The 23031-nt window shown below is 40.5% G+C and overlaps 1 protein-coding gene across 2 annotated transcripts in view; it reads left to right on the forward strand.

The window, feature by feature from the left end:
- The window catches only part of SLIT3 (slit guidance ligand 3), a 488520-nt gene that overhangs the window by 377606 nt on the left and 87883 nt on the right, over positions 1-23031 (forward strand). For both annotated transcript variants that reach the window (XM_065848802.2, XM_065848803.2), the window contains exons 18-21: positions 4969-5112; positions 8334-8477; positions 13077-13240; positions 15408-15540. In XM_065848802.2, the coding sequence (XP_065704874.1) occupies positions 4969-5112; positions 8334-8477; positions 13077-13240; positions 15408-15540 (585 nt within the window). The remainder of the gene's footprint in view (positions 1-4968; positions 5113-8333; positions 8478-13076; positions 13241-15407; positions 15541-23031) is intronic.

The raw sequence follows: 23031 nt of genomic DNA on the forward strand, positions 1-23031 counted from the left end.
CCATGGAAAATCAGTGGGACTGGGACTGGGAAAGGGACTTGGGGATCTGGGGGTACAACAGGATAACCATGAGCCAGCACTGTGCCCTTGTGGCCAGGGAGGCCAATGGTACCTGGGGTGGGTTAGAAAGGGGGGTGGTCAGTAGGTCAGAGAGGTTCTCCTGCCCCTCTGCTCTGCCTTGGGGAGACCACACCTGGAATATTGTGTCCAGTTGTGGCCCCTCAGTTCCAGAAGGACAGGGAACTGCTGGAGAGAGTCCAGCGCAGGGCAACAAAGATGCTGAAGGGAGTGGAGCATCTCCCGTGTGAGGAAAGGCTGAGGGAGCTGGGGCTCTGGAGCTGGAGAAGAGGAGACTGAGGGATGACCTCATTAATGTTTACAGATATATAAAGGCTGAGTGTCAGGAGGATGGAGCCAGGCTCTTCTGGGTGACAACCAGTGATAGGACAAGGGGTAATGGGTTCAAACTGGAACACAGGAGGTTCCACTTAAATTTGAGAAGAAAATTGTTCCTGGTGAGGGTGGCAGAGCCTGGCCCAGGCTGCCCAGGGAGGTTGTGGAGTCTCCTTCTCTGCAGACATTCAAACCCGCCTGGACACCTTCCTGTGGAACCTCAGCTGGGTGTTCCTGCTCCATGGGGGGATTGCACTGGATGAGCTTTCCAGGTCCCTTCAACCCCTGACATTCTGGGATTCTGTGATCCCCACTGAGGTCCCAGCAGGTGTTTCTGCAGAGAGAAAAGTGGCAGTGAGCTCACATTCAGAATAAAAAGGTGAACTGCCATACTTATTGCACTGCTGGGGACGAAGAGGACTGACCCCTTTTCTTGGAGAACAAGAACAATAAAAAATATTTACCTCAGAACCTGAAAGGGACACCTGATGGTTCATTCTGTTAAATCCTGCCAAAGTTACAAAGTGAACTCAAAATATGGCCTTATAATAGGAAGTGTCAGGCTGTCTTGGCAATTGCTGGTACTGCCAACCCCACCTCTAGTATATAATTGCTTTTGGAGGCTTAATTTGTCTGTAAACATTTCTTCCACATTAAATCGTATGGAGTGTCAACCCAGGATTTAACATATTTTACAGTCAAAATAAAAATGAATCATGATAAAATTTGCAGACTGGAAGTCAGTTTCGAAAACAGAATCTCAGGTTACTTTGGGAGGTAAAAGTAGTTTGTGTCCTTGGAAACAGCTGTTACCCGCTGTTCTTTCCCCTGAGCATACATTTTGCCATGGCAATTGAAGTTGCAGTCGTCTGTCACTTGTACAGAATCAGACTTCATTTTCTGGAAATGATATTGTAGAGAGTGTTGTGGTACGTGGCATTTGGGCACATCGTGTGCCTCCCGTTTTTCCCGACGAGGCCACCAGTCTGCTCTGCTGGATGAATGGGGGGCAGTCACTGGTTGTACTTACATCTGTCTGTAGTGACTCGGGCTTGCAGTGCCACCCAGCTTCTAGGAACTCTAGAGAAAGCTCTATAAAAGCCGGTCAGACTGTTGGTAAACCCTGTAAAAGCTTCTCAGCATCCTCCAGAAGAATGCAACAGCGTTGGGGATTTCCTTCTAACATATGCACCTTCTCAGCATCCTCCAGAAGAATGCAAGAGCATTGGGGTTTTGCTTCTAACATATGCTTTAAAATTCCGAACACATCACGAACAGACACAAATGTCCTAGAGAAAGCCCTGCTCAGCACAGGCTGTTTGTGTGACAAAACTGCCGGCTTTGGGTGAGACCAGGCAGAGCCTTTGCAGTTGGACCATGCTCTGGAGGTTGTTTTTGCGGAAGGTGTGTTGGTAACGTGGCGCTGAATGTTAAAATTGACCCAACAGGTACAGCAGGATGAATGGTTCTGTTACGTCTAAGTAGAATCCATCTTGTTCTGCGTTGAACTTAAAAAAATCAACAGAAATAATATTATCATAAACTCCAGCCATAAAGGAAATACAGTCTGACTGAAAAGTGAGCTGTGTGAACAATGTCACCTTGATAACTTCTTAGATCTGTTCGTTCCCTATTCACAACCCCACATAAAGTAAACCCAGGCTTTCTGAAAATTTATTTTGACCTCTTGCCCAAAATACAGGTCTGGAAATAGGATTAAACTTTATCACCAGAATAAATCAGGGAGTCCTTATGGAAATAGTAACCTTTATTGAGTGACCAGGTTGACTGTCGGTTCCCATTTGGGTCCTGCCAGAGGGCACAGGTATATTGGGAAATACCCAAGACTCATTTTCTTTTCCACTGTCTTCCAGTATTTCAAGAAGAATTCCTTATAGAAGCTAAAGGTTGCAAGAGTATGAGGCTTTTCTATAGTGGGAGTTTGCTGTAAAGTCTGTCACAAGTTTTCTTCTGATAAAAACAAGTTCCTTGTCAAGCGCTATGATCATATATGAAAAATTCCTGTAGTGCTGGGAAGGAGGGAGTAGAGCTTTCCGAGCTGCAGGGCAGGCAGAAGCTTCATTGCTTTCATTTCTCAAGGCTTGTACCAGCTGATTAGTTTTGCTGGTAATTCTGGACTGAAAAGTATGTAATTTTTCATGTTTATTATTCTAGTAGGTCAGGATTTACAGAGGATTTCTTTTGTTTTAGTGAATGAGTACTGTCATCTACCGTTTTTTCTGTTGCGTTTTGATACGGGAAGCTTTAATTCGAGAAGACAGACAAAGAAATCCAGGTTGACAGAGCATCTGCTTTGACAGCACTCCAAGCAGGACTGCATGGCAGTATCTTTACCTATTTATTATTGTAAAGCTCTGCCTTGCAACTTTGATTTCACCATAGGAAATATTTTGCATGGGAAAGGTATATATAATATGCTGCTTCTGAAACTGTGAGCATATTTTTGGATAATTTTGTATTGTTGAAATGATGAGGAATTATTAATTCAAATGAGTGAAGTTCCCTATCTACAAAAGTTCTTTGGCAGCAATTAAGATTCAGATGATTTGGCTTATGTTAATGTGCTCGTTCCTTTGGAATCATGGCCAGCCTTTTTGTCCAATATTGGCTCTTTTTTGCCTGAAGTATCTAATAATACATTAAAATTGTGCCCATGTTTTAGTATATGTGGCTAAATATCTTTAGATGGTAAAAACTAATAAAACTTTGTAACTACACGTATAGATCATTTTGCAATCTCTGAATTGAAAGTCAAAGTCTTTTTGTATTGTAGTAACTCTCCCTCACTTCCCACCACAAACATTTGGTTATTTATTCATTTATTTTTGTGCAAATATGCATCATGGAATGATCTTTACCAGGAAAGGGATCACTGGGAGCATTTATTTATGTCAGCATTCAAAAGCGATGCCGAGCTATAAACATTTCCACCAGAGAAATCGCTGAGCCCCAAAATTAAATGCGTATGTCAGAATATCCTTCCTTGACTCGCTTTGACACTGAACATAAACTCTTCATGTGAGCGTTAGCACAAAGCACTAAACTTCTGGAAAGCAAAATCTGCATGTAAGTATTTCTGTATGTTTTTATGTTATTTTTGGCTGATTGCTGGCATACTCCTATTCTTTCTGATCGCAGACTGCACCAGAGGTGATGGGCCACATGCTGTAGGGCCCGCTGTCTGACAGTTCTTCCGCAGACATTAACCAGCGTACTCCAGTTTCCCACATGAAACAAATCTCCAAGACTTAACTTTTTCTTTTTTTTTAAGTGATGACTTCTGCAAAGAGCAAGACCACATTTTTTCTATCTGTGGCCAAGCTGTCCTGTTGCCGTGTCTTCTGTCAACTTTTATCCCAACAAGATTGCCTGTTCTCCTGAGCAGAGTAGCCCAGGTGTTAATCTGATACCTTGTCATTTGTTTTATATCACCTGGAATTGGATTTTGAAGCTATTACTCATGCTGCTTGTGTACTGGGATCATTTCTTGAAGAATGAGCTATTCAGTATGAGTAATAGTGTTGGAACTTGGCATCTTCTTGGGAGCAAGAGATACTTTTTACTTTCTCTTTTTTGTTGTCGACAGTAAAACAAATTATAGTGTTTCCTGTCATAAACCTAAACAAATAGGATTATTCATCATAATCTATACAGAGCATCATAAAAGATGCTTGAAGAACTGAGACCTACGGTTCTGGTATTCTTAAGGCCTTTTATAGAAATGTTTTAAATAATTAAAAGCCATTTCTTTTTATGCCTCTCTAATAGCATTTTATCATTCAGGAGTTTTCTATTCACTGTGTTTTTCCCAAATATGAAATATTCAAAAGATTAACTTTGCGTTTCATCAGAACTTCATTTGACTTTGTAGGTTGCAGTTTTCCAATGTAGATCTATAAGCAAACATCCTGAGACTGTATAGGCAAAGTAAATATTTAGAAAATAATACTGTATATTGCAGTAGCTGTGAATTGAGGAGTAAGCGGTACTCATTTAATTTTGAATTGTGGTGTTAAGTGCCTGGGAGTTCATGAATGCACATACTAAAATTTATATCAGGTACCTGGGGTCCCACAGTTTTGTATGGTACTCCAGTGCTGGGTCTAAAAAGAGTGAAGGTGCTGGTACACTAAATAGAGTGGTCCTTGCGTCAGTGTGTGGTACCTGTTTCAGTGGTAGTAACATTAACTGATTCTTGCCAGGCGAGCACCCAGTCCCACACATGGTCCATAACTTCATGAGAAATCCCCACTTATTGAATACCTGTGACCCTTATAAGCAAGAACGACATGAGGTGTAAGAGCTGGTAATTCCATTAATTTAAATACTCTAGATATGTCAGACTTAATTGTGCTTTTGATGAGTGAAGGGGAGCTATTTTTAAATATGGCAGGTATACTTTTGAATTTCTGTATGTTCTTACTGAATGAATGTCCCTCTATATAATCACTAAAAGGCATATATTCTTCCTATCTTCCTCCTTCTGCTGTGATGATATATGCTTGCAATAAAACACTATTAATTTTCTTATTGTGACTGGTTGTGTCCTCTCAGAAATCTAAGCAACAATAAGATCAAGGAGATCCGAGAAGGCACATTTGATGGAGCTTCAGGCGTGCAGGAACTGATCCTGACAGAGAATCAACTGGAATCGGTGCATGGGCGAATGTTTAGAGGCCTCACAGGGCTAAAGACATTGTAAGTGCAAAGACCCGTCTTCCTCTGTTCTCTGTGGGTTGAGTGGGAGTGCTGAAGTTCAGCAATGTCTGCTGAAGTATCCATTGGTACACAACAAGCTCTAAGGCAGGGTCTCCTATCAATGTCATGAAGTCTTCAATATATTTCTAGTCCTGAGTAAGTTTGAGATTTGTCTGCTATTTCTGTGAAAAAATGGATTTTCAGGAATTTCAGGAGCAACATGATGGTGAACCTGTCATGGTTTAATCATCTAATACTTGTATTATTTTGGTATTTCCTACGGAAACAACGCACATAGGAGCTATCTATTTGCTATCTGTTAGTCCATCCTCCTACTTCGCCTCCACCCAAACTGCTTAAACCAGTCCTAGGAGTAGGCTAGGAGCCTAAAAGATTTTTAATATCCTACAAATGATATGAAATCAGTAGAGAGAGAAGAAAGAGTCAAGTTATTGCTGCCACCAAAACAGGTATAGCTAAGCAATTTTAAGACAGACATAACCAAACTGTCGCTGGTCCTGTGGACAGAAGGTGACCGGCCAGTTGCCCTGCACCAGCTGTAGTAGCCACGAGCACAGACGCTAGCCACAACATGCGCTTCCTTGCCCACACCAAGTACCATAAAAATTATGCATGGGGATACAACTAATGTGGTTGTGGTTGGGCAGAGTCCAAAGGAGACACAGAGCCCAGATGCATAAGAAGTCAGCTTGGTATTACTTGTGTGCTTACACAATTTTTGTAGTTTATTTTGGAGAACTAACACTTGTACCTAAAATCGTAGAATCATAGAATGGTTGAAGGGACCTTCCCAGCTCCCCCAGTGCCACCCCTGCCATGACAGGGACATCTTCACCAGCTCAGGTTGCTCAGAGCCCCGTCCAGCCTGGCCTGGGATGTCTCCAGGGATGGTTCAGCCACCACCTCTCTGGGCAAACTGGGCCAGGCTCTCACCACCCTCAGAGGCAGCAATTTCTTCCTCATGTCCAGTCTGAATCTCCCCTCCTTTAGTTTAAAACCATCACCCCTTGTCCTGTCATAACACACCCTTCTAAAAAGTCTGTCCCCATCTTTCATCCCTTTTAAGTACTGAAAGGCCACGATAAGGTCTCTGTGCAGCCTTTTCTGCTGTCAGTAAATAGACTCTGGGAATCAAAATGCAATTTAAAATCTGCAGTTTATTCATTAGCAGCAAATACTTCTGTTGCAAAGTGTCATGTCACAATTACTTCAGTCCTTACTCAAGTCTGAAAAGAAATCCAAGTTTCACTTCAAGGACTGTAATGACAAATAGGGAGCTTTTCTTTTGCTATTCCTTTTTTTTTTTTTTTCCTGTGGTTGCAGGCATCTGCTCTTTAATTTAATGTATGCACTTCACGAAGGCATTTGAAAATACTGTCCATAGATACCAGATTAATTTTTATACTGTAACGCAGCCTGTGGCAGTGCTCCTAAACAAAACTCAGCATTTTTTAATAAAAAGATGCTTAACATTCAAGCTATCCTGCTGACCTGACCTACATTTCCCCCTAGCTGATAAAGCAGTCTAAATATACACAGCATGAGGTGAAGATCTGTCAGTATAAGTTTTCCTTCAGGAAGGTCACGCAGTGCATGGTGAACCATGATACGAAACCAAAGGTTCTGGCTTGAGGGACCTACATTTCTGCGCATTAATTGACTTTCTCTGAGCATTAACATTGGGACCTTTTACCAAGAGACCGCACTACACAGTCATGGTCCAGTATTTAAAGGAGCATATGTTTCCTGAAATGTAAGAAATTGCTGTGCAAAACATATTGGCATCCAAATGCAGTCACCCCATCTTGCGGTACTGCTGCCTGATACTTTGCATACGGAACTGAGAGAATGTTTCCTGCTGCTACTGAGCCACTGAGGGCCTTCTGTTTACTACCCTGTTCTTTTTAGAGCTTGTGGACCTGGCTTTCGGGCAGGTTAATACTCCCCATGTAAGGTGTGTGTCTCTGTGCCCTGTGATTTCTCTGACACAGTTTTACCCCAAGTTGCAAACCAAAACTGTAGAGACTGCAGTGCCTGTAGTGACGGCTGTACATAGAGAACAGGTAATGCTAAAGCAATGCAGTGTTCAGCTCTTAAACACTGAGTGGTTGTTGATTACCTTGTGAATTTCTTCCCAGCTGTTTCTAATATCTCTTTGGTGTTTCTCAAGCATCTGTTGATGTAGCATCTAAATGCCCAACTAGCAGATACCAGTCTGAGATTTAAATCCAGACAGCTAAGGGAGTCTGAATTTTCATTGTTCATTGCATTAATTTGATACAAGGAAAGAACCCTCCTCAATTTGGAGGATCAGTTCACTGGAACTGCAGCATGAGCTGCATATATTTTGTAGATTTTTGGGAGCACGCTTTAATTAGGAATAATTTTTTGCCTAAGTAGGAATATTACAACTGTGTAGTGATGTTTACCGATGCAGATGCTGATAAGCATGCAGTGTAACAAATACACATGAGCCTTTGTTGCTATGAAGTGAAACAAGATACTACAGTCTTTGAGATTAATTGGGCTTTATCGTCGAGTTCATTGTTACCATAACAACTCAGAGATGTATCTTCCAAAACACAGCACTAATTCATCTGGTACGAGCACTGAGCAAAGACCATTTTATAGGATGATTGCTGCTTTCTGTCTTGTCAATTAATGATCATAATGACATTTCAGAGCTTGCGTTGGGTCTGGAAATCTTTCCTAAGCTATGGTTTTATTTCTACTGAGGATGCTGCTTCCTTCCATACTTTTGCAGTGTGGATTACAGAAAGAATAATCCATGATAGAAGTAGTAGTAATGTAACTGTTATAGCATTGTTACTGTCACACATTTCTGGCAGTCTTTCTCAATCGATCTCTGAATTACATATTCGCCTACTCTCAGATATTTACTAAATTAAGCCTTTAGTTTTTATTTCAAGTTTTCCACTAGTCATAATTTTAATTGTATGCTACTTTCAGACGTGGAGCTCTCATCAGCCTCTGATGTTGTGTGGAAGAAACGCGTTTGAAATTCATGAGACTATTTACATGCATTTAGCCCCCCCCAAGCTGTGTTGTACTTCAGCTATCAATAAAAACAGAGAACAGTGCTTGCCAAAGCATCTGTTGATGCCCTAGATAAAAGACCTCCTATCTTGAAATTGCACCTCCTTCCAGTAGTTCCTAATTCCCTCTTTTAATCCTTTCAGAATGCTGAGGAGCAACTCTATCAGCTGTATAAACAACGACACCTTTGCTGGACTGAGCTCGGTGAGGCTGCTTTCTCTGTATGACAATCACATCAGCACCATCACGCCCGGAGCTTTCAGCACTTTAGTCTCTTTGTCTACAATGTAAGTTATCTTTTTATGGTGCAAACATGTCGCGATGCTGTTATTCTGTGCTTTCCTTTTAAGATTACAACATTTGAGTTTCAAAACCAAACTACTTATTGATCACATACGGAAAAGCTCATTTAGGGAAGGAAAACCCCATCCTGCTGAAATCACAGCTTTGGAGTGTTCAGGGTGTGATGTAGAAAAATATTTGGATTGCTTTAGCTGGAATGGCTGACAAGTGTTTGAGGTTGCCAGCCTCAGACAGGACGACTGCATGTTCTACCATGTCATAGCCAGTGCACAGCGGAAGTTCACCTAAAACAACCTCTGCACACTCAGAAGCGCATAGGTTATCATACACTTCATTTCCCCGAAGCTGCTTTAGTGTCAGTAGAGTCTAATTTTTTAAGAACAGCCTTCTTGGATTTTGGTTAAATTAGTTAAATATCAGAAGAAATCTACTAGCTAATGCTTACATTTTCAAAAGAGCCTAAGAGGACAAAATACTCCAGTCCTATTGAGTGTGAATTTGAAAATTCCAACCTAAGCTTTTCTGATAATTCCCTTGTATTTCTCAAGCCTTCTTTGAAGGATTTCACTTGCTTTTTACATACATTTACATGTTTTTTGTATTGTCTCCATTGTAATAAAGTACAGGCAGGTAAATATGGAATGAAAGTCTTCTCTTTGTTTCCAGCTGTGAATGGGGACCTTGATGTTGCTGTTAATGGAGGTTGTCTGCTTAATTCCCTTCACACCGCCCTGAAAATACATCCGAATTGTCCAGTCAAAATAAACTATTGGTGCTATTGCATTTCAGGTTTTTAAAGCGTTCTCCGTCATGTTTGGGAGAAGAAAGAAGTGTTGAATCTCAGCTGTTGTGTTCCTCACACTTTCATTTTGTTGTTACAACTTTTCACCAGCAAATCAGTTTTCATTTTGGCATTAGCTCCACGCAGTGTAAAGCACACAGACTTTTTCTCCCTTTACTTTTTGTAGTCCCAAAAGCCTCCTTAAACTTGATGGGCAAAGAAAACACAACCGGATTGTTTTTATTGACTGTTTTCTTGCGCAGTTGTGTCCGTGCTTCCTGCCAAGGGTCCCTGAATAGCTGCGACTCTCTCAATAAGTCTATGAAGTCCCTACCTTTTTTATGTGGAAGCATCTTTGTCATATTTTGTTAGCAGATAGCCCACTTCCTTCTTTTTTTTCAACTGTGGGTGAAGATTATTACAGTATCTAGCAACAGCAATTAAAGCTGCTGCTAATTAGAATGGATTGCTTTGGCACTGACTTGTAATCATGTTGATCGTAGCAAGTTCCTGGCTGTGTCTTAATGAAAAAGTTTGTTCTTTGACACATTCTCACTTGATGCTCGATCCGCAGACAGGAGAAGGCGTGCTTCTGACTTCCTTAGACATTGGTTTAAGGCCATTGTAATATTTCACATATGAATGCAAAATTCAGCTGTGTCCATTTCCTGGCAGCGCTCTGTTGTAGGTGGATATATGAGATGACAATGCTACTGAAGATAGATCGTATGACTGCTTTTCCTGTTCAACCCACACTTTGTGAGTTAATCAGGATTTGTAATGACTTTTTTTTTTTTGCATCTATTAATGTGAGCCAGAAATTAATACAACATTGAACATTTCCATTTTTATCTTGGCATATTTACAGCACTAAAAAATATTGCTCCTTTGGTTATTACTCTTTGTGAATCAGCCCCATTGATATTCTCAAAACACAGACAGCTTCGAAAATAATGCCCTGACTAATGGTTTTCAATAGAGGAAGAATATGTCCTTTGTAAGTTATTGTGAAAAAATAGCAATTTTGTATGTCAGTAGTCAAAGTAGGTACTGTAGCATCCTAATTTGAAGTGGGCTTATTTGCAAGCAGAACTGGTTTTCCATGAATTCTTATTAAAATAACTGCATGGAGCTAATACCAGAGTGATAACTGGTTCATCAGAATGACACACAATATTCTAGTATAAACTTACCCTGAACTCCAGGATGTATTTTCAACCTAATTTCAACAATGTGTTTCAGCATGTTTTTCTAACAGGTCACTAGAATTCATTTAAATAGTTAATATTATGGCTTCTTTGCAATTTTTAAGAGACACTTGTAGTAGGATATGCATATTTCACTCCTCAAGACTTCTATTCCCCTTTCATTTTAAAAATATGTCTATGTCCTTGAGTAAATGCTTCTGGATTTAATGTTAGTGCAACATCTTGGCTAAAAGCGTGATTGCTTTGCTTCTGTTTGAGTGGTTAAATCACTCTCTTACATGTAGGAACTCTGATTACTAACTATGAATTTTTATAACAATCTGTCTGCCCAACATTACTGTTGGTGATTTGAGAACTCCACTTGAACAGCCAGATTCCGAAATAAAGCTTTTGCAAATAATTGGCCTTTCTGGACTTTCAATTGCTTTTCAAGTGGAGTAGGGAATCTCTTATCCCACGTGATACTTCATAGAGAGCCTGGATCTTACATTTTTTCCAGAAGGTGCATCATAGTTTTGCTGTGGATGTAGGGACATGTATGAACTTCATACTACTTTAAAGCACAAAAAATCACTGCTCTACAGGTGGACAAAGGACAACATTTAGATGTTGTTAAAATGGCAGGAGGACGTGTGTAATGCATGACAAGACAAATTTGTCCTTTTTTAAATTTGAATTTCAAAACACTAGATTTGTTTTTGTGTTTATTTTTGTTTTCTGTATGTATTCATTTTATATATAACAACTTCTTTCTTTCTTAGTTCCTAAGAAAAGCACAATTCGAATTCTAATCCAAGGATTTAATAACTCTTAAATTATTTGTTAAACTCTGTTTGCCAAGAGGAAAATGAGGGTTTAGGGACAGTTGTTGCTGCTCAGCTAGCAAGCAGTAACACATTATCAATGCAACCTCACCTCTGTGTAAAGGGATAATTACTATTTTGATACAAGCATTTTGTAGATTGAACATCTGAATGTTTTGGAAAGTTCTAGATGTGTCCCGATAAGATGCTCTCTAGATGTGCAAAATGTTCTTTACATTCAGAGCTGCTGGTTTTCCAGAAACCTGATTATGTACACCTGTTGTTTGTTTCAGTTGTGGATTATTTCATTCTAAAGATTTGAGTCACGGAAGTTGTTCTGTGAATATGATCTCACGCTCCTCCATCAGTGGAACAAATGGCCTTTGAAGCATTGGTTCACTTGGCGTTGGAGGTTTAGACATTTGGTTTAAACACTCTGTTCATGCCAAAGTGTGTCAGTATGGAAAATATACAAGGCATCCTGCATGTGGTCCCATTATGGATTAAAGAAAATGGAAAACAATTTAAAAATAAAGTAACTAGAATTAGAATAATGCTTTCAGTGCTTTTCTGCACATTCGGTCTGAAAGCTCCTAAGTAATCTGTTTTCTCACGTCTATGCAGCAAGTTAGCCTTGCCTTTGAATCCTGGTCAGCGTGAAATAGGTTGAGTATTTTTATTATTGAACATTATGCTGAGTTTTCTCCCTCTACGCGATGTGCAATAGCCAGTGCTAGAGCCCTGTGTAATTACCCACGCAGAGCTCCGGGCTATCACGGGGATTGCATTGTGCTGTGTTGCACTGCCGAGAACAGCTGTAAATCATTTTGTGCCTATGTGATGTTGGCCTAGAACCCATGTAATTTAGGAATTCATTTGGGTTTGTTTTCTTGCTGCCACACCTCAACTGTGCCATATGTTTTTGTGTTCAGCGCTATTGTTTTCTGAAGGAATTGCTTGGCTGAAAACCTAATGTGATTTGGGCTACGTGTTTAGGTTTGTAGAAGTATGTCGCAAGGGAAGACTTACAAGGTCTTCAGCTACTTCACCTGCATTTGAAGAGCCTGTTTCTTTAAGGTCTTTTAAGATTTGCTGTGCTTTAGCGATTTCATTATTATCTTTTTTTCTGTACTACCAAAATAATAACTCTTGGACATATTCACATATGTTGTGAAAATTCCGTCCGTGTTGGTTTAGTTACTTTATTTTCCATACATGGGAATCTGACAGCTCATTTTTTCTTCGAGGAGACCTCAAACCAAGGCTATTGATTCTCCCTGTCTTTGTTCTCCCTGCTTTTTTCATACCAGGGATATCAGTCTCTTTTCTTCATCTGAAATTAAGTCATAAAAAGGCTTACACAAAAATAATGGATAGATGTTTAAGTGCAGGACTCCAGAACAAGGTTTTATTTCCACGATTCTCAGCACTAATTCTAGTGTAGCTTAGAAAGGTGATTGCTCAAAGTAACTGTCGCCTTACACTCCTTACATTCAAAGGATCACAACCTATTAAGAAATAGTAATGAAACACATGAGTGTATGGGCTTATAAACACACACACACATATATATATATATATATATATATGTTTTTGGGGGAGTTTTTGTGTTGCAACCTTAGTCCTAGTATAAAACCTCCATAAACCTTCCCTGATCTGCAGAACAGAGGAGGATCTCACAGAAAGAGATGGCAGGAAGGCGCTTGGACTTGGAACCCATCATCTTTCTGTAGCTACCTCAGTATTTCTGTATGTCCATGTTTGATGCAATTTTGTCCCATTCCATTTCAGTAATTTGCTGGCCAACTCCTTTAACTGTAACTGCCACTTGGCCTGGCTGGGAAAATGGTTGAGGAAGAAGAGAATTGTCAGTGGAAATCCACGCTGCTTGAAACCCTTTTTCTTAAAGGATATTCCAATCCAAGATGTAGATGTCCAGGACTTCACCTGCGATGGTAAGAAAATCCCGTTTGATTTGGCAGTTATGATAATGTTGGCACCTCTGTGAGCACCTCCCTTCCTATCCAGCAACACAGCATGGTGAACATTTGAGTTTAGTGATGAGGAAGACAGCCATCTGGAACTGAAGATTGTTGTTCCCTAACAGGAGTTTGTTTTAATCCTTGATTCCCAGTTTCTGAATTTCTGCACTCTGTACCTAAATATCAGAATGAATTTATTATGGGCAAATGCTCTGCTTTATATAATCCTAGTATAGTCCTGGTCCTTCTTCCCACTTGTTCATACACTTAGTTAACACTCTGAAGCCAGTGGGAACGGCACTTGCTTGGAAAGTCTTTTAGTTTTGGATATTGTTCAGTTTCACCAATAACAGGTATGAATACAGGGAATTAAAAAAAAACTTAGGTATGATTTGAAATGACTCAGTGATGTTTAATGCTTTGCTGGCTCCGTATAGGTTTAAAAAAAATCCTGACATTTCTTTCATTCTCCAGGTGGTTCTTTGTCTTCTGATCAAGCAGATTTTAGAGAAAATAGTAAGGAGAAAAAATGCCTGATGAATGCACTGCTAAGTTGACTTGTAGGCTGTGATTGTCTGCTGAGAGCAGACATGCTGGAGCTGCAGTTAGTCATACCTCTAAAGAGACCGTAAGAGTGACAGAAGTTTCCTACTCAGAGTAGAAATTAATTCCTGTCCTCGTCGAGCAGACTGGCAACAGGCCCAGGTGCTTGGGCTCAGAGCTCAAGGGAGCCAAGTGTAGTCATTAAAGAGAAGTTTGCGTTTAGTTTAGGAGGAAAAAAAAGGAAATATCCTGGTCCACAAAATGACATTCGATGCTCGGGAGCTTTCTCTGTCACACAGTCGCTCAGGCAGCAGCGGTGAATGGAAGGTAGATGGTGGCAGGGTGTAAAACACGGCACAGGGGAAAACTGAATACGCTGAAGCAACGTGCTTTTTGTGCAGGTTTATGAAAGCCTCTGAATTCTGTTTCCAGTCATTAAGCTCATTAAGCTCAGCAGGAGAGAAATATTAAAAAATCCCCCCTGTTCTTCTGCAGGCTGGTCATGCTCCTCCGTCCTCTGAATACAAACGATCCCCTACCCATACATTTATGGGTAATTTTGTTATCTCATGTCAGGACTTCCAGTCTTACTGTTTGATCTCAATGCTCTTGGGTACAACCAGCAGAGAGAAGAAAGAAGCAGATCTGTCTCAATTAGTCCTTGCATCGTTTCTTTCTTTCGAAGCAGCACGGGACGACAGCCGCCGTGTGCGCCGGGATTGCGGCGCCGTGTCTCCGTTCTCCAACTGCCTGTGCTCACCAACCGTCGTGTGGTTCCTCTCCCTGTCATCTAGAGAACGTGCCACTAATTGTTTCCCTTCACATACATTGGGAGACTTCAACGTGCATTTGCCTTATGTTTTGCAAAGCCTGTTGCTTTTGGGGAAAATCCGTGCTTTAATGTTTTTTCACTTCAAAGAGTTGGTTTGTTGTGCAGAAACCCTATTGTTCTTCAATGACAAGATTTAATCTGCTGTTCATGGAACTTTGAAACCATTTTTGGAGAAAGTAGATATTTTTATGTGTGCGCAGATGGATTGCCAGCAGTTGGAAGTGTGCTGCTCCGTTTGGTTTTTGCCTGTTTATCGTTGTCAAAAACAACGAGGTTTTGCAACTCAGTTGATAAATGAACACCTAAAATTAACATCTAAAAATAACATCTAAAAGCTGAATTAAAAAAAAAATCTTGTTAAAGCAGAGCAGATAGTGAATATCATCTGCTTAGATGAGTTTAAAGGTAGGGTGCTGGTCAAGTTCTCCATTTCAGCTAGTGCATTTGGGGGTAGGGGGAAGGATTTGGGATTCACGTAACTGATGTTACTGCGATTTCCAGAATTACAGAGAAGTTGATACCCCTTAGTAAAAAATATTTATTTAAAAACATTGCTATTCAGTTTTTGAACTGTAGTTCCTGTTGCCTAAATAACCTGTCAGAAGGCGGGTTGATCTAAAGCATTGGATCTACTTTAAAATCCTGGGGTGGTCCCCATGGATTCCAGGGTGTCCCCCCTGGGCCCTTGTAAGCAGTTCTCTTCCAAACGCACCACATCGGGCTGTAAAACTGATTTCCTAATGCCCCGTTTCTCCCCCTGTGCAGGTAACGATGAAAGCAGCTGCTTGCTTTCCCCTCCTTGTCCTTCCCAGTGTACCTGCGTGGACTCGGTGGTTCGGTGCAGCAACAAAGGGCTGCGGATATTGCCCAAAGGAATTCCCAAAGACGTGACCGAGCTGTAAGTTCCCTTTTACACGGCTCCTTCCGCGAGAAGTTCATGAAATCACATCATAGTGAGGCTTTGTAGGGCCTTGGGGGTTTTGCCCTTGACTTTAGTGACTGGTGTTTTGGTGCTTTCCATATGTTTTGACTGTTATTTTTGTACTTATTTGTCCCTTGACTGAATACATTGCACCGTAATGGGAACAGAGTTTATCCCTGTGTCCATTAATTCTCTGTGCAGGGAACAAATGCATATATTACTATCAAATAAACCTGCAGTGCTTCTGAGCAGCCTAAACTCAGAACAGGCAGTTTGAAAGGATGATGAAAACATGTTCCTGACTTATGCAGCTGTGAGCTAATTATCTTCTGAGGAAAGAAAAAGAGAAAGGAAAAGGAAAAGAAAAATAAAGAGAAAAAGAAAGGAAAAATGAAAGAAAGAAAGCCAGTGGTGGAAACAAACAATGAATTATTTTCTCCAAACCTCATGAAATATCTAAAATAACAGATGATTAGATTAAATTGTAAGGTAAATTCATCCTAGTTAAGAACCATCTTTCTAGTTGTCTTTTTGTCTGCCTCTTGCTGTGACTTCACAGTGGATTTTGGTTCTTTGCATGGAAAGAAAATACACTGGTAGAGCTGCTTGGCTTAAACAGTTGGTAATAGAAATACTGAAATACTTTTGGTTCTCATTGAATCTGTCCCAGGTGAGTCTTGTTACAATGTCATCAACGTCTCTATGTGAAAATAATTGGTTAAGTTAGCTGGTAAGTTCTCTGAATTTTGTAATGAACTAAAACCTGATTCTGCTGGTTTTCAGTGTTTTTACTATTTAGTAACCAGACGGCTGATGAATGCGATACACTTGTTTTTACTCCCTTTGCAGTGCGAGGATGGGGTTTGCCCTGTTTTTACCAGTGGTGTAGTCAAATACAGGACTGAAGAGTGTACTGAGAGTGTATGTCGTAACTCAAATGACAGTGGAAATTTTGCATTAATGAATGCACATCCTTGGAACACTGTTAGCCGGGGCACGGGGTTAATTGTGGTTTGAATTAAAATCCAAGTCCGGGCCTGTGTTCCCTTATATATTGCGATCAGTGATAAAAAGTCTGCAAGGTGGTTTCTGCTCTGTTCTTGTTCAGGTTTCGTTGCATTCAGATATGACTTGCCAGCAATAAGGTATCACAGATGTTACTTTGATTGTCACTGCCCCACTGAGGAATTTTTAGGTTTAAATTTTGCATTTTTTTTTTTAATGATACTTTCTGATACACTGACAACATAACTTTCACAGAATGAGTGAAATTAATCTCACATTCTCGAAAACTGCCATCTTTCTTAAGCTGTTTCTTGGCAAATGAGTCAGTAGCCTGGAACTGAACAGTTTGAGTTCACAGGAGCTGACGTGACTTGTCTTCTTCAGTAGGAGCCTCTTGGCTGTGCGAGCCTCTCGTTTGCCTTTCTGCTTTCGGTCCAGAAATGTGTCAGCAGAACAGTCAGCCTTGGGCTGGCTGGCTCTGCATAGTTCATCTTCTGCAAATATAACCTTGAAACTGTCCCAGCTGTCTCAAAATTCGGTCCTGATCTCACTCTCTTCTCAACCAACATAAACTGAACTCCGTATTTGTATCTGTACCAAAAGATGAGCTGCAGGTACTGAAGCTACAAATGTTGGTAGCCCACAGCTCCCTCCCTGAGGAGGCCTGAACAGTGATATGATGCAGGGGAGCATTTTAGAGTAATTTTTTTTTGACATTTATAAGATTCCATTATTGATATATTCCTTCGCAAGGCATATTAGCCGCAGTGCGTTTTATTAAGCGGCAGTGTGTTTCTTAAACCAGACAGCATGGTTTAAGGGGAAGAACTGCCGTGTATCTAGATAAACCAGTCTGTTACAGCTGAATATAGCCTTCTCAGAACTTCTTTTACATTCTTTTAGAGGTCTTAAAATAGTCTTAAAACAGGAATTCTTTCGTTGTAACAGGTATTAAATAGCAACGTGCAAAAAAATGAACAAACCTCTTGCACAGGCCCATAGGGAAAACGTTACCCCTCACTGGGTCAGGTTTCACTGTGTGTAAGCTCAGCAAAAAGGATCACCAGCAATGTTTTATTACATGGTGGACTGAAGACACAGGCTTGCTCCTTCCAACTTTGTTCCTGAGTTTCTCTTTTGGATTGTATATACACAAAGCATGTGAAAACCATTATCTCCTTCATATTTAGAGCTTGGAATGACAGGAGACATCCCTGTGTTTGGTTTGTACCCCCCTTGGGAGGAGGGATTACCTTGGCAGGGAGGCTCCCATCTAGAATAGAGTTGAAAAGATCACTTAGTTTCCTGGCTTTTTAGAGGGATGATGATGCAAGAAATTTCTATTTCCCAGTGATTCCTTCACAAAACCCCATCATCATGGGCAAGCCTCTTTACAGTTTCCTGGGAATAGGGAAATATGTTGTTTCTTCCAAATTCCTTTGCTGTATATTTACGTACTGCTGACATTTTTTCCCACTGTTTGCTTGCTCTGAAGAGGAGCCTTGGGTTTTTTTAACATACTCAGTTTTCTAGTCCAAATGTTCATGCAACGAGCTAGTTTGGAACTTAGCTTCACTGCTGTTTAGTGGTTTAGGCTTTCCTTGTCTTCTTTCTTTTTATTTCCTCCTCCCCCCAGTCGATATGAACTAAGTTTCCCATGCTCTTTATTTTTTTTACATACTACGTCTGTGTGTGAATGCTATTTTTTTCTAAACAAAAGTATAGTCTATTTCTAATAAAGTCTTATCTGATGGCATCCAGCTGCTTTTATGGACCTACAGCAAATAATATTTTGCACTGGGGAAAAACCTTGGGAGGCAGTAATGTGGCCGGCATGTGCATAAGCTGCAACATAATGAGCGTGGTGTATTTTAGGATAAATATGTACTAATCATGTCATCTCTAGACTCCAAATGTTATCATGACACTGAGCTAAATGATAGCACAGATAGGTTGGTTAGGAAAATCTGCATCCATGCATCGTTGTTAATGTTTATTTTTCTTGCCGTTTATAATAACACACATTAATATTTGCATTACTTTTGCCATGTCTCTTTCTCTCTTCACGAACGTTTTCTCTCCCGTTTGGGTTCACGTAGCCTGCAAGCCCGTCCAGTTCTCAGCCCCGCAGTTTTCCCAAGCGCTGACCTGCTCACAGGGATCCCACTGAACTCATTTAGCTCTTTCTTCCCCACCTCTAGTTTGCTGCCTCTCCTGCCTTGGCCTTACCATGGCACCTTTATTCAACTGAATCCCCAGCTGCCAAGATGATTTTGACAATTGCTTCCCGTGCATTTCCTACCACATGTGCTCGGAGGTATTTGCCACCGATCTCAACCCTTCTTTCCATCTTCCACGGCACTTGTGATTTCTCTTGACTCGTAACTACAAATAGTGGCTCACACCTGGGCCATGCAAACTGATGCAATAAATATGCTCTAAGCAGTTAGTTATGATGCGTGTAGAAGATTGTAACAATTTAGTGCCGTTTTTCAGCGTGCCTGGGTTGCCGTTGATCAAAGGGATAACTCTGAAGTGAGATATCGGATGAAAATCATCTGCTTCAGAATGCAGATGCTTTTGCTTGTCTGGCAATCTGCGCTGCTTCATACACTGACCCCTAACACAGACTTCAGTGAATTTTCCTTTGAAAATAAAATAGAGAAACAATTTAGATCAAAGCTTAGGCTTACATGGTCCTGTGTCATAAAAGGTTTTACAGCCGGCTTAATTCACTGCGGAGGAAAACTCTCCCATTGAGAGAATAGGTAGTCCTGCGGAAGGATATTTTAGTTGCAGCTGAAGTACACGACTTAAATCTGTATTTCAGATCTGTTTAGAAAAAGTAAATAGTATCAATACTGTCAAATAAGATGTTCAGTGACTGGTGAAGTGTGGGTACGTATTGGAAAGGTGACTTTAGCACTCAGAGAGGTACATCTAACTTTAGGGCCTTCAGTTTTCTGTCAAACACAGTCATGTTTCTGCGTGTCGAACCTGTAGGCTGTCGTCTGACACAGAAATGCAGGAAAATCCAGAGTCTGAATTTGCCAAACTTCAAAAAGATCAAGATCCAGCTTTGTGCCTAGATCCACACTGGAATTTTTATTTCCTCCCTAAGAAACTGTAATTGAAGCTCTTAAAATTCATGCTTTGCAGATGTGTTTCATCTTTCACAATCCAATGCTCTTCTAGATCATCATTTTTAGGAAATGAAAGTTGCTTAAAAATTTTAGGATGTGGGATACCTGCATTAAAAAGATAAGACCTAACTTAATTTTAGAGCTGCGTAAAATTGTTGAGTATCATCTTTTTTTGTAATGTAACATTCTTTATGAAATATCAAATTAAAGAAGGCTTTGTGCCTTTTCAGTTACTGCTTGAGAACTGATTTCTCTCTCCAGTTTCTTCTCTTAGCACAGATGGCCGCTGTGAGCTTGACTTTATGGCTGAATAGACATTTCAGTGCAAAAAAAAAAGGTTCCAAGTGATTCAAATTGTTACATGACGCTTTGGCACCTTGCGCTGGTTATATCACCTCCAATCCAAGTGGTTTCAGTATAAAAATAGACAAGTTGGAAAAAGAGCAGCTGTCATCTTTTATGCAGAGTTTTGAATGTTCTGTATGCGCTGGGAGTGTGTGCGGAAGGTGCTGGAGGGGCCCTGGGGCTTCTACGGGAACCGGAGCACGGCATGGCCACGTTCTTTTCAATTTTGGCTCTGGTAACTGCTTATTGGTTATAAGTCATGATTGAGACTTCAGGCTCAGCTTGATATATTAAACTATAGAGCCTAGAGACTTCTGGAAGCAAATGATGTTGTTTTGGATACTAGTCAGCATGTCTGTGTTAAGGCAGCTGACACCCACTCTTCACTCTGTGTATTAATAACTTGACTCTGAGCATTAAAATCAGACATATAGTTTTTTCATTCATGCCAGAATGACTTTGCATAGCAGATGCCATGTACGTCATCTTACTTTGGGTAAGGAGTGAAAAGAATTCAAAATACAGTCCTCCCTCCATATCGTTCTGTTATGGTTTGGGTTGTTTGGGCAGGGTGTGTGTAGCTTCATCCAGGTTTGTTTGTTTATATAGACATACATATATGTAATTACACAGAGTTTTGTAACTGTAATTGTTCCTCACTGTGTCCCCTGGCCCACTCTGAGCAGCTCACCTGCAGCAAAGGGTTTCTTCAAATGTTGCCGCTCAGATCCTCCTGCTTCTTGCCTTGCTCTTGTGCCCTAAAAACTCCCATTATTTCAAATTCCTTTCACTTAAATGTGCTTTAAAAATGAATGCCTTTTGCTTGGAAAATATTGCCACTCTTTGTATAATGTGCTGAAAGGTTTAACAGTGGTGAATTGTTCTTATGCGTGCATGAAAAGCATATAATCAGTAATTTTTCCGTGTAAAATTGTATTTGTTCAGAAATTGTACCACTGGTATAAGTATTGCAGCTTTCTGCTAGCACATTTATATAACCATCAAATTGCATGCAGTACAAATCCAAAGCTATTCAAAGCAGATCCTCTGTAGAGTTTATCTCTAGGGGTCTATGTTAGTCTGAGTAATGAAGCTCTGGATTAAAATGTGCACCCTTGACTTTTGATTGCACCAGAAAGCAAAACAGGGGGGAAGAACCTGGCCAGTCATCATCACTTTGTTCAAATTGCAGGCTGTTTTATATTGGGATCAACAGGAGAATATCCTGAAAATATATTTCTAAAGTTTTCAACACATTGCAAGAGCCCAGTCTCCTTTCCTAAAGGAAAATCATATATAGCTTCCAAATACATAATACATGACCTGCTTTTGATTTCCTTTGGAAATCCTTTGGATTTTGCACTTGGAATAAACACTGGGACCTTAACACACCATCATGCGTGGGTTTAAGATTTGTGACTTTCTGGGGTGAAAGAGAAGGTGCGGACTCCCCATGACTTATTGCATCCATAGCAAACCATGGCTGGGGAACTGAGACATGGTTTGCCCTCTTTAAATAGTAACACATGTGACTGATTTCTGAGGATCTTCTACATAATTTGTGGTGTGAATTCTCCAAGAAACTCCATTTTCAAAATAATTTATATCAAATTTAGTCAAAATGAAGCAAGTGGCTTTACACTTGCAGAATATGAATATCCATGGGAGGTGTTAATGTGGCATAACTAACCTGTGCTCTGGTTTGTGATAATCTGCACCAGCACAGCAGCTGTCACGATTTTGCAAGAGCTGAGTGTTTGATGTCCAACACTGTCACTCGATGCTTGTGACCTTTGTGAATGGAGAGATTAATTTGTTCAATAGGTTTTTTTCATTAAGGAGTGCTTTTGCTTTTGGTTAAAAATTCAAAAGCCTGTAGTCCCAGTTGGCCAGCCTAATTTTAAGCAGGAACCAGCTCAGCTCTACTGCGTGCTCTAAGGTGACCCTGCCTTGCTGGGATCCTGTGCGCAGGCAGGATGGGTGAACGTGAGACTGGGGAGGTTTGGTTGGAATAGTTTAGTTGAAAAGAGAACCGAAGCAGCAGAAAGGGCATTATGCTGAAATAGAAGCCAGGGTGAAGAATAGAATGTGACAGTTAATAAAATGTTTTATGTAAAAATTCTGTTAGTGTTTATAGATTTTATTTTTAAATGATGCAAAAATAAAGTTTGTGGGAAAATTTTTCTTGGATTTAGTTTACACAAATATCTCTGTGTTGTTACAGTTAGTGTAGAGAGGCAACATATAGCACAGTAATAATCTATTATTATTGTTGTTCGCTATAGTAAATGCAGAACAAGGAGGTTCGTTGCCAAAGAAAAGGAAATTGTATGTGTGGGATAAAAAGTTTTAACATGATTATCAGATCATATTTGCAGAAGAGGAGGTAGCACATTCAGTGTTCCGGTGCCTGTGGGCTGCATTTCCTGGCTATGCTTGATTGTCTTTCAAAACATCCCACATCAATTGCATTGCCCCATGTCTACCTTAAGAAAAATTCCCCCAAAGTATCCTGTAAGAAAGGGAAATATCATTTCATCTTTTATGCTCAGCTGAGGAGGGAGAAGTGCTTTCCTCCTCCATAGTACTTGCTGAGAAGGTTGGATCTGCAGATGTCTGGAGAATCACCTTGGCAGTGTCATGGTACCGCAGTGGTCAATGTCCATTGGAGCCTTGTTATTTTGGTATCCTCCAGGGATGCAGTTTCAGCCAAAAGCCAAGGTTAAGGAAAACAACTCCACTCTGTCTCTAGTATTTTGTGCTAACCAGGAAAAGCCCCGCATCTCATTGCTAGCACACATCAGCTGTGATCTGGAGGACCTATGCTGTCCTCCAGGCAAACTTTGGGAAAACGTTATATTTGTTCAGGGCTTTTCCCTTGGTTACTGGATGTTCTCGTTTCTTCAGTGGAGAAGAACTGCAAAATACAGGCACCGTATGAGGACGCAGGATTATCCCAAAAGGCTTTAGCCCT

Source organism: Patagioenas fasciata, chromosome 14 (genome assembly GCF_037038585.1).
Source record: "Patagioenas fasciata isolate bPatFas1 chromosome 14, bPatFas1.hap1, whole genome shotgun sequence".
NCBI lineage: Eukaryota > Metazoa > Chordata > Aves > Columbiformes > Columbidae > Patagioenas > Patagioenas fasciata.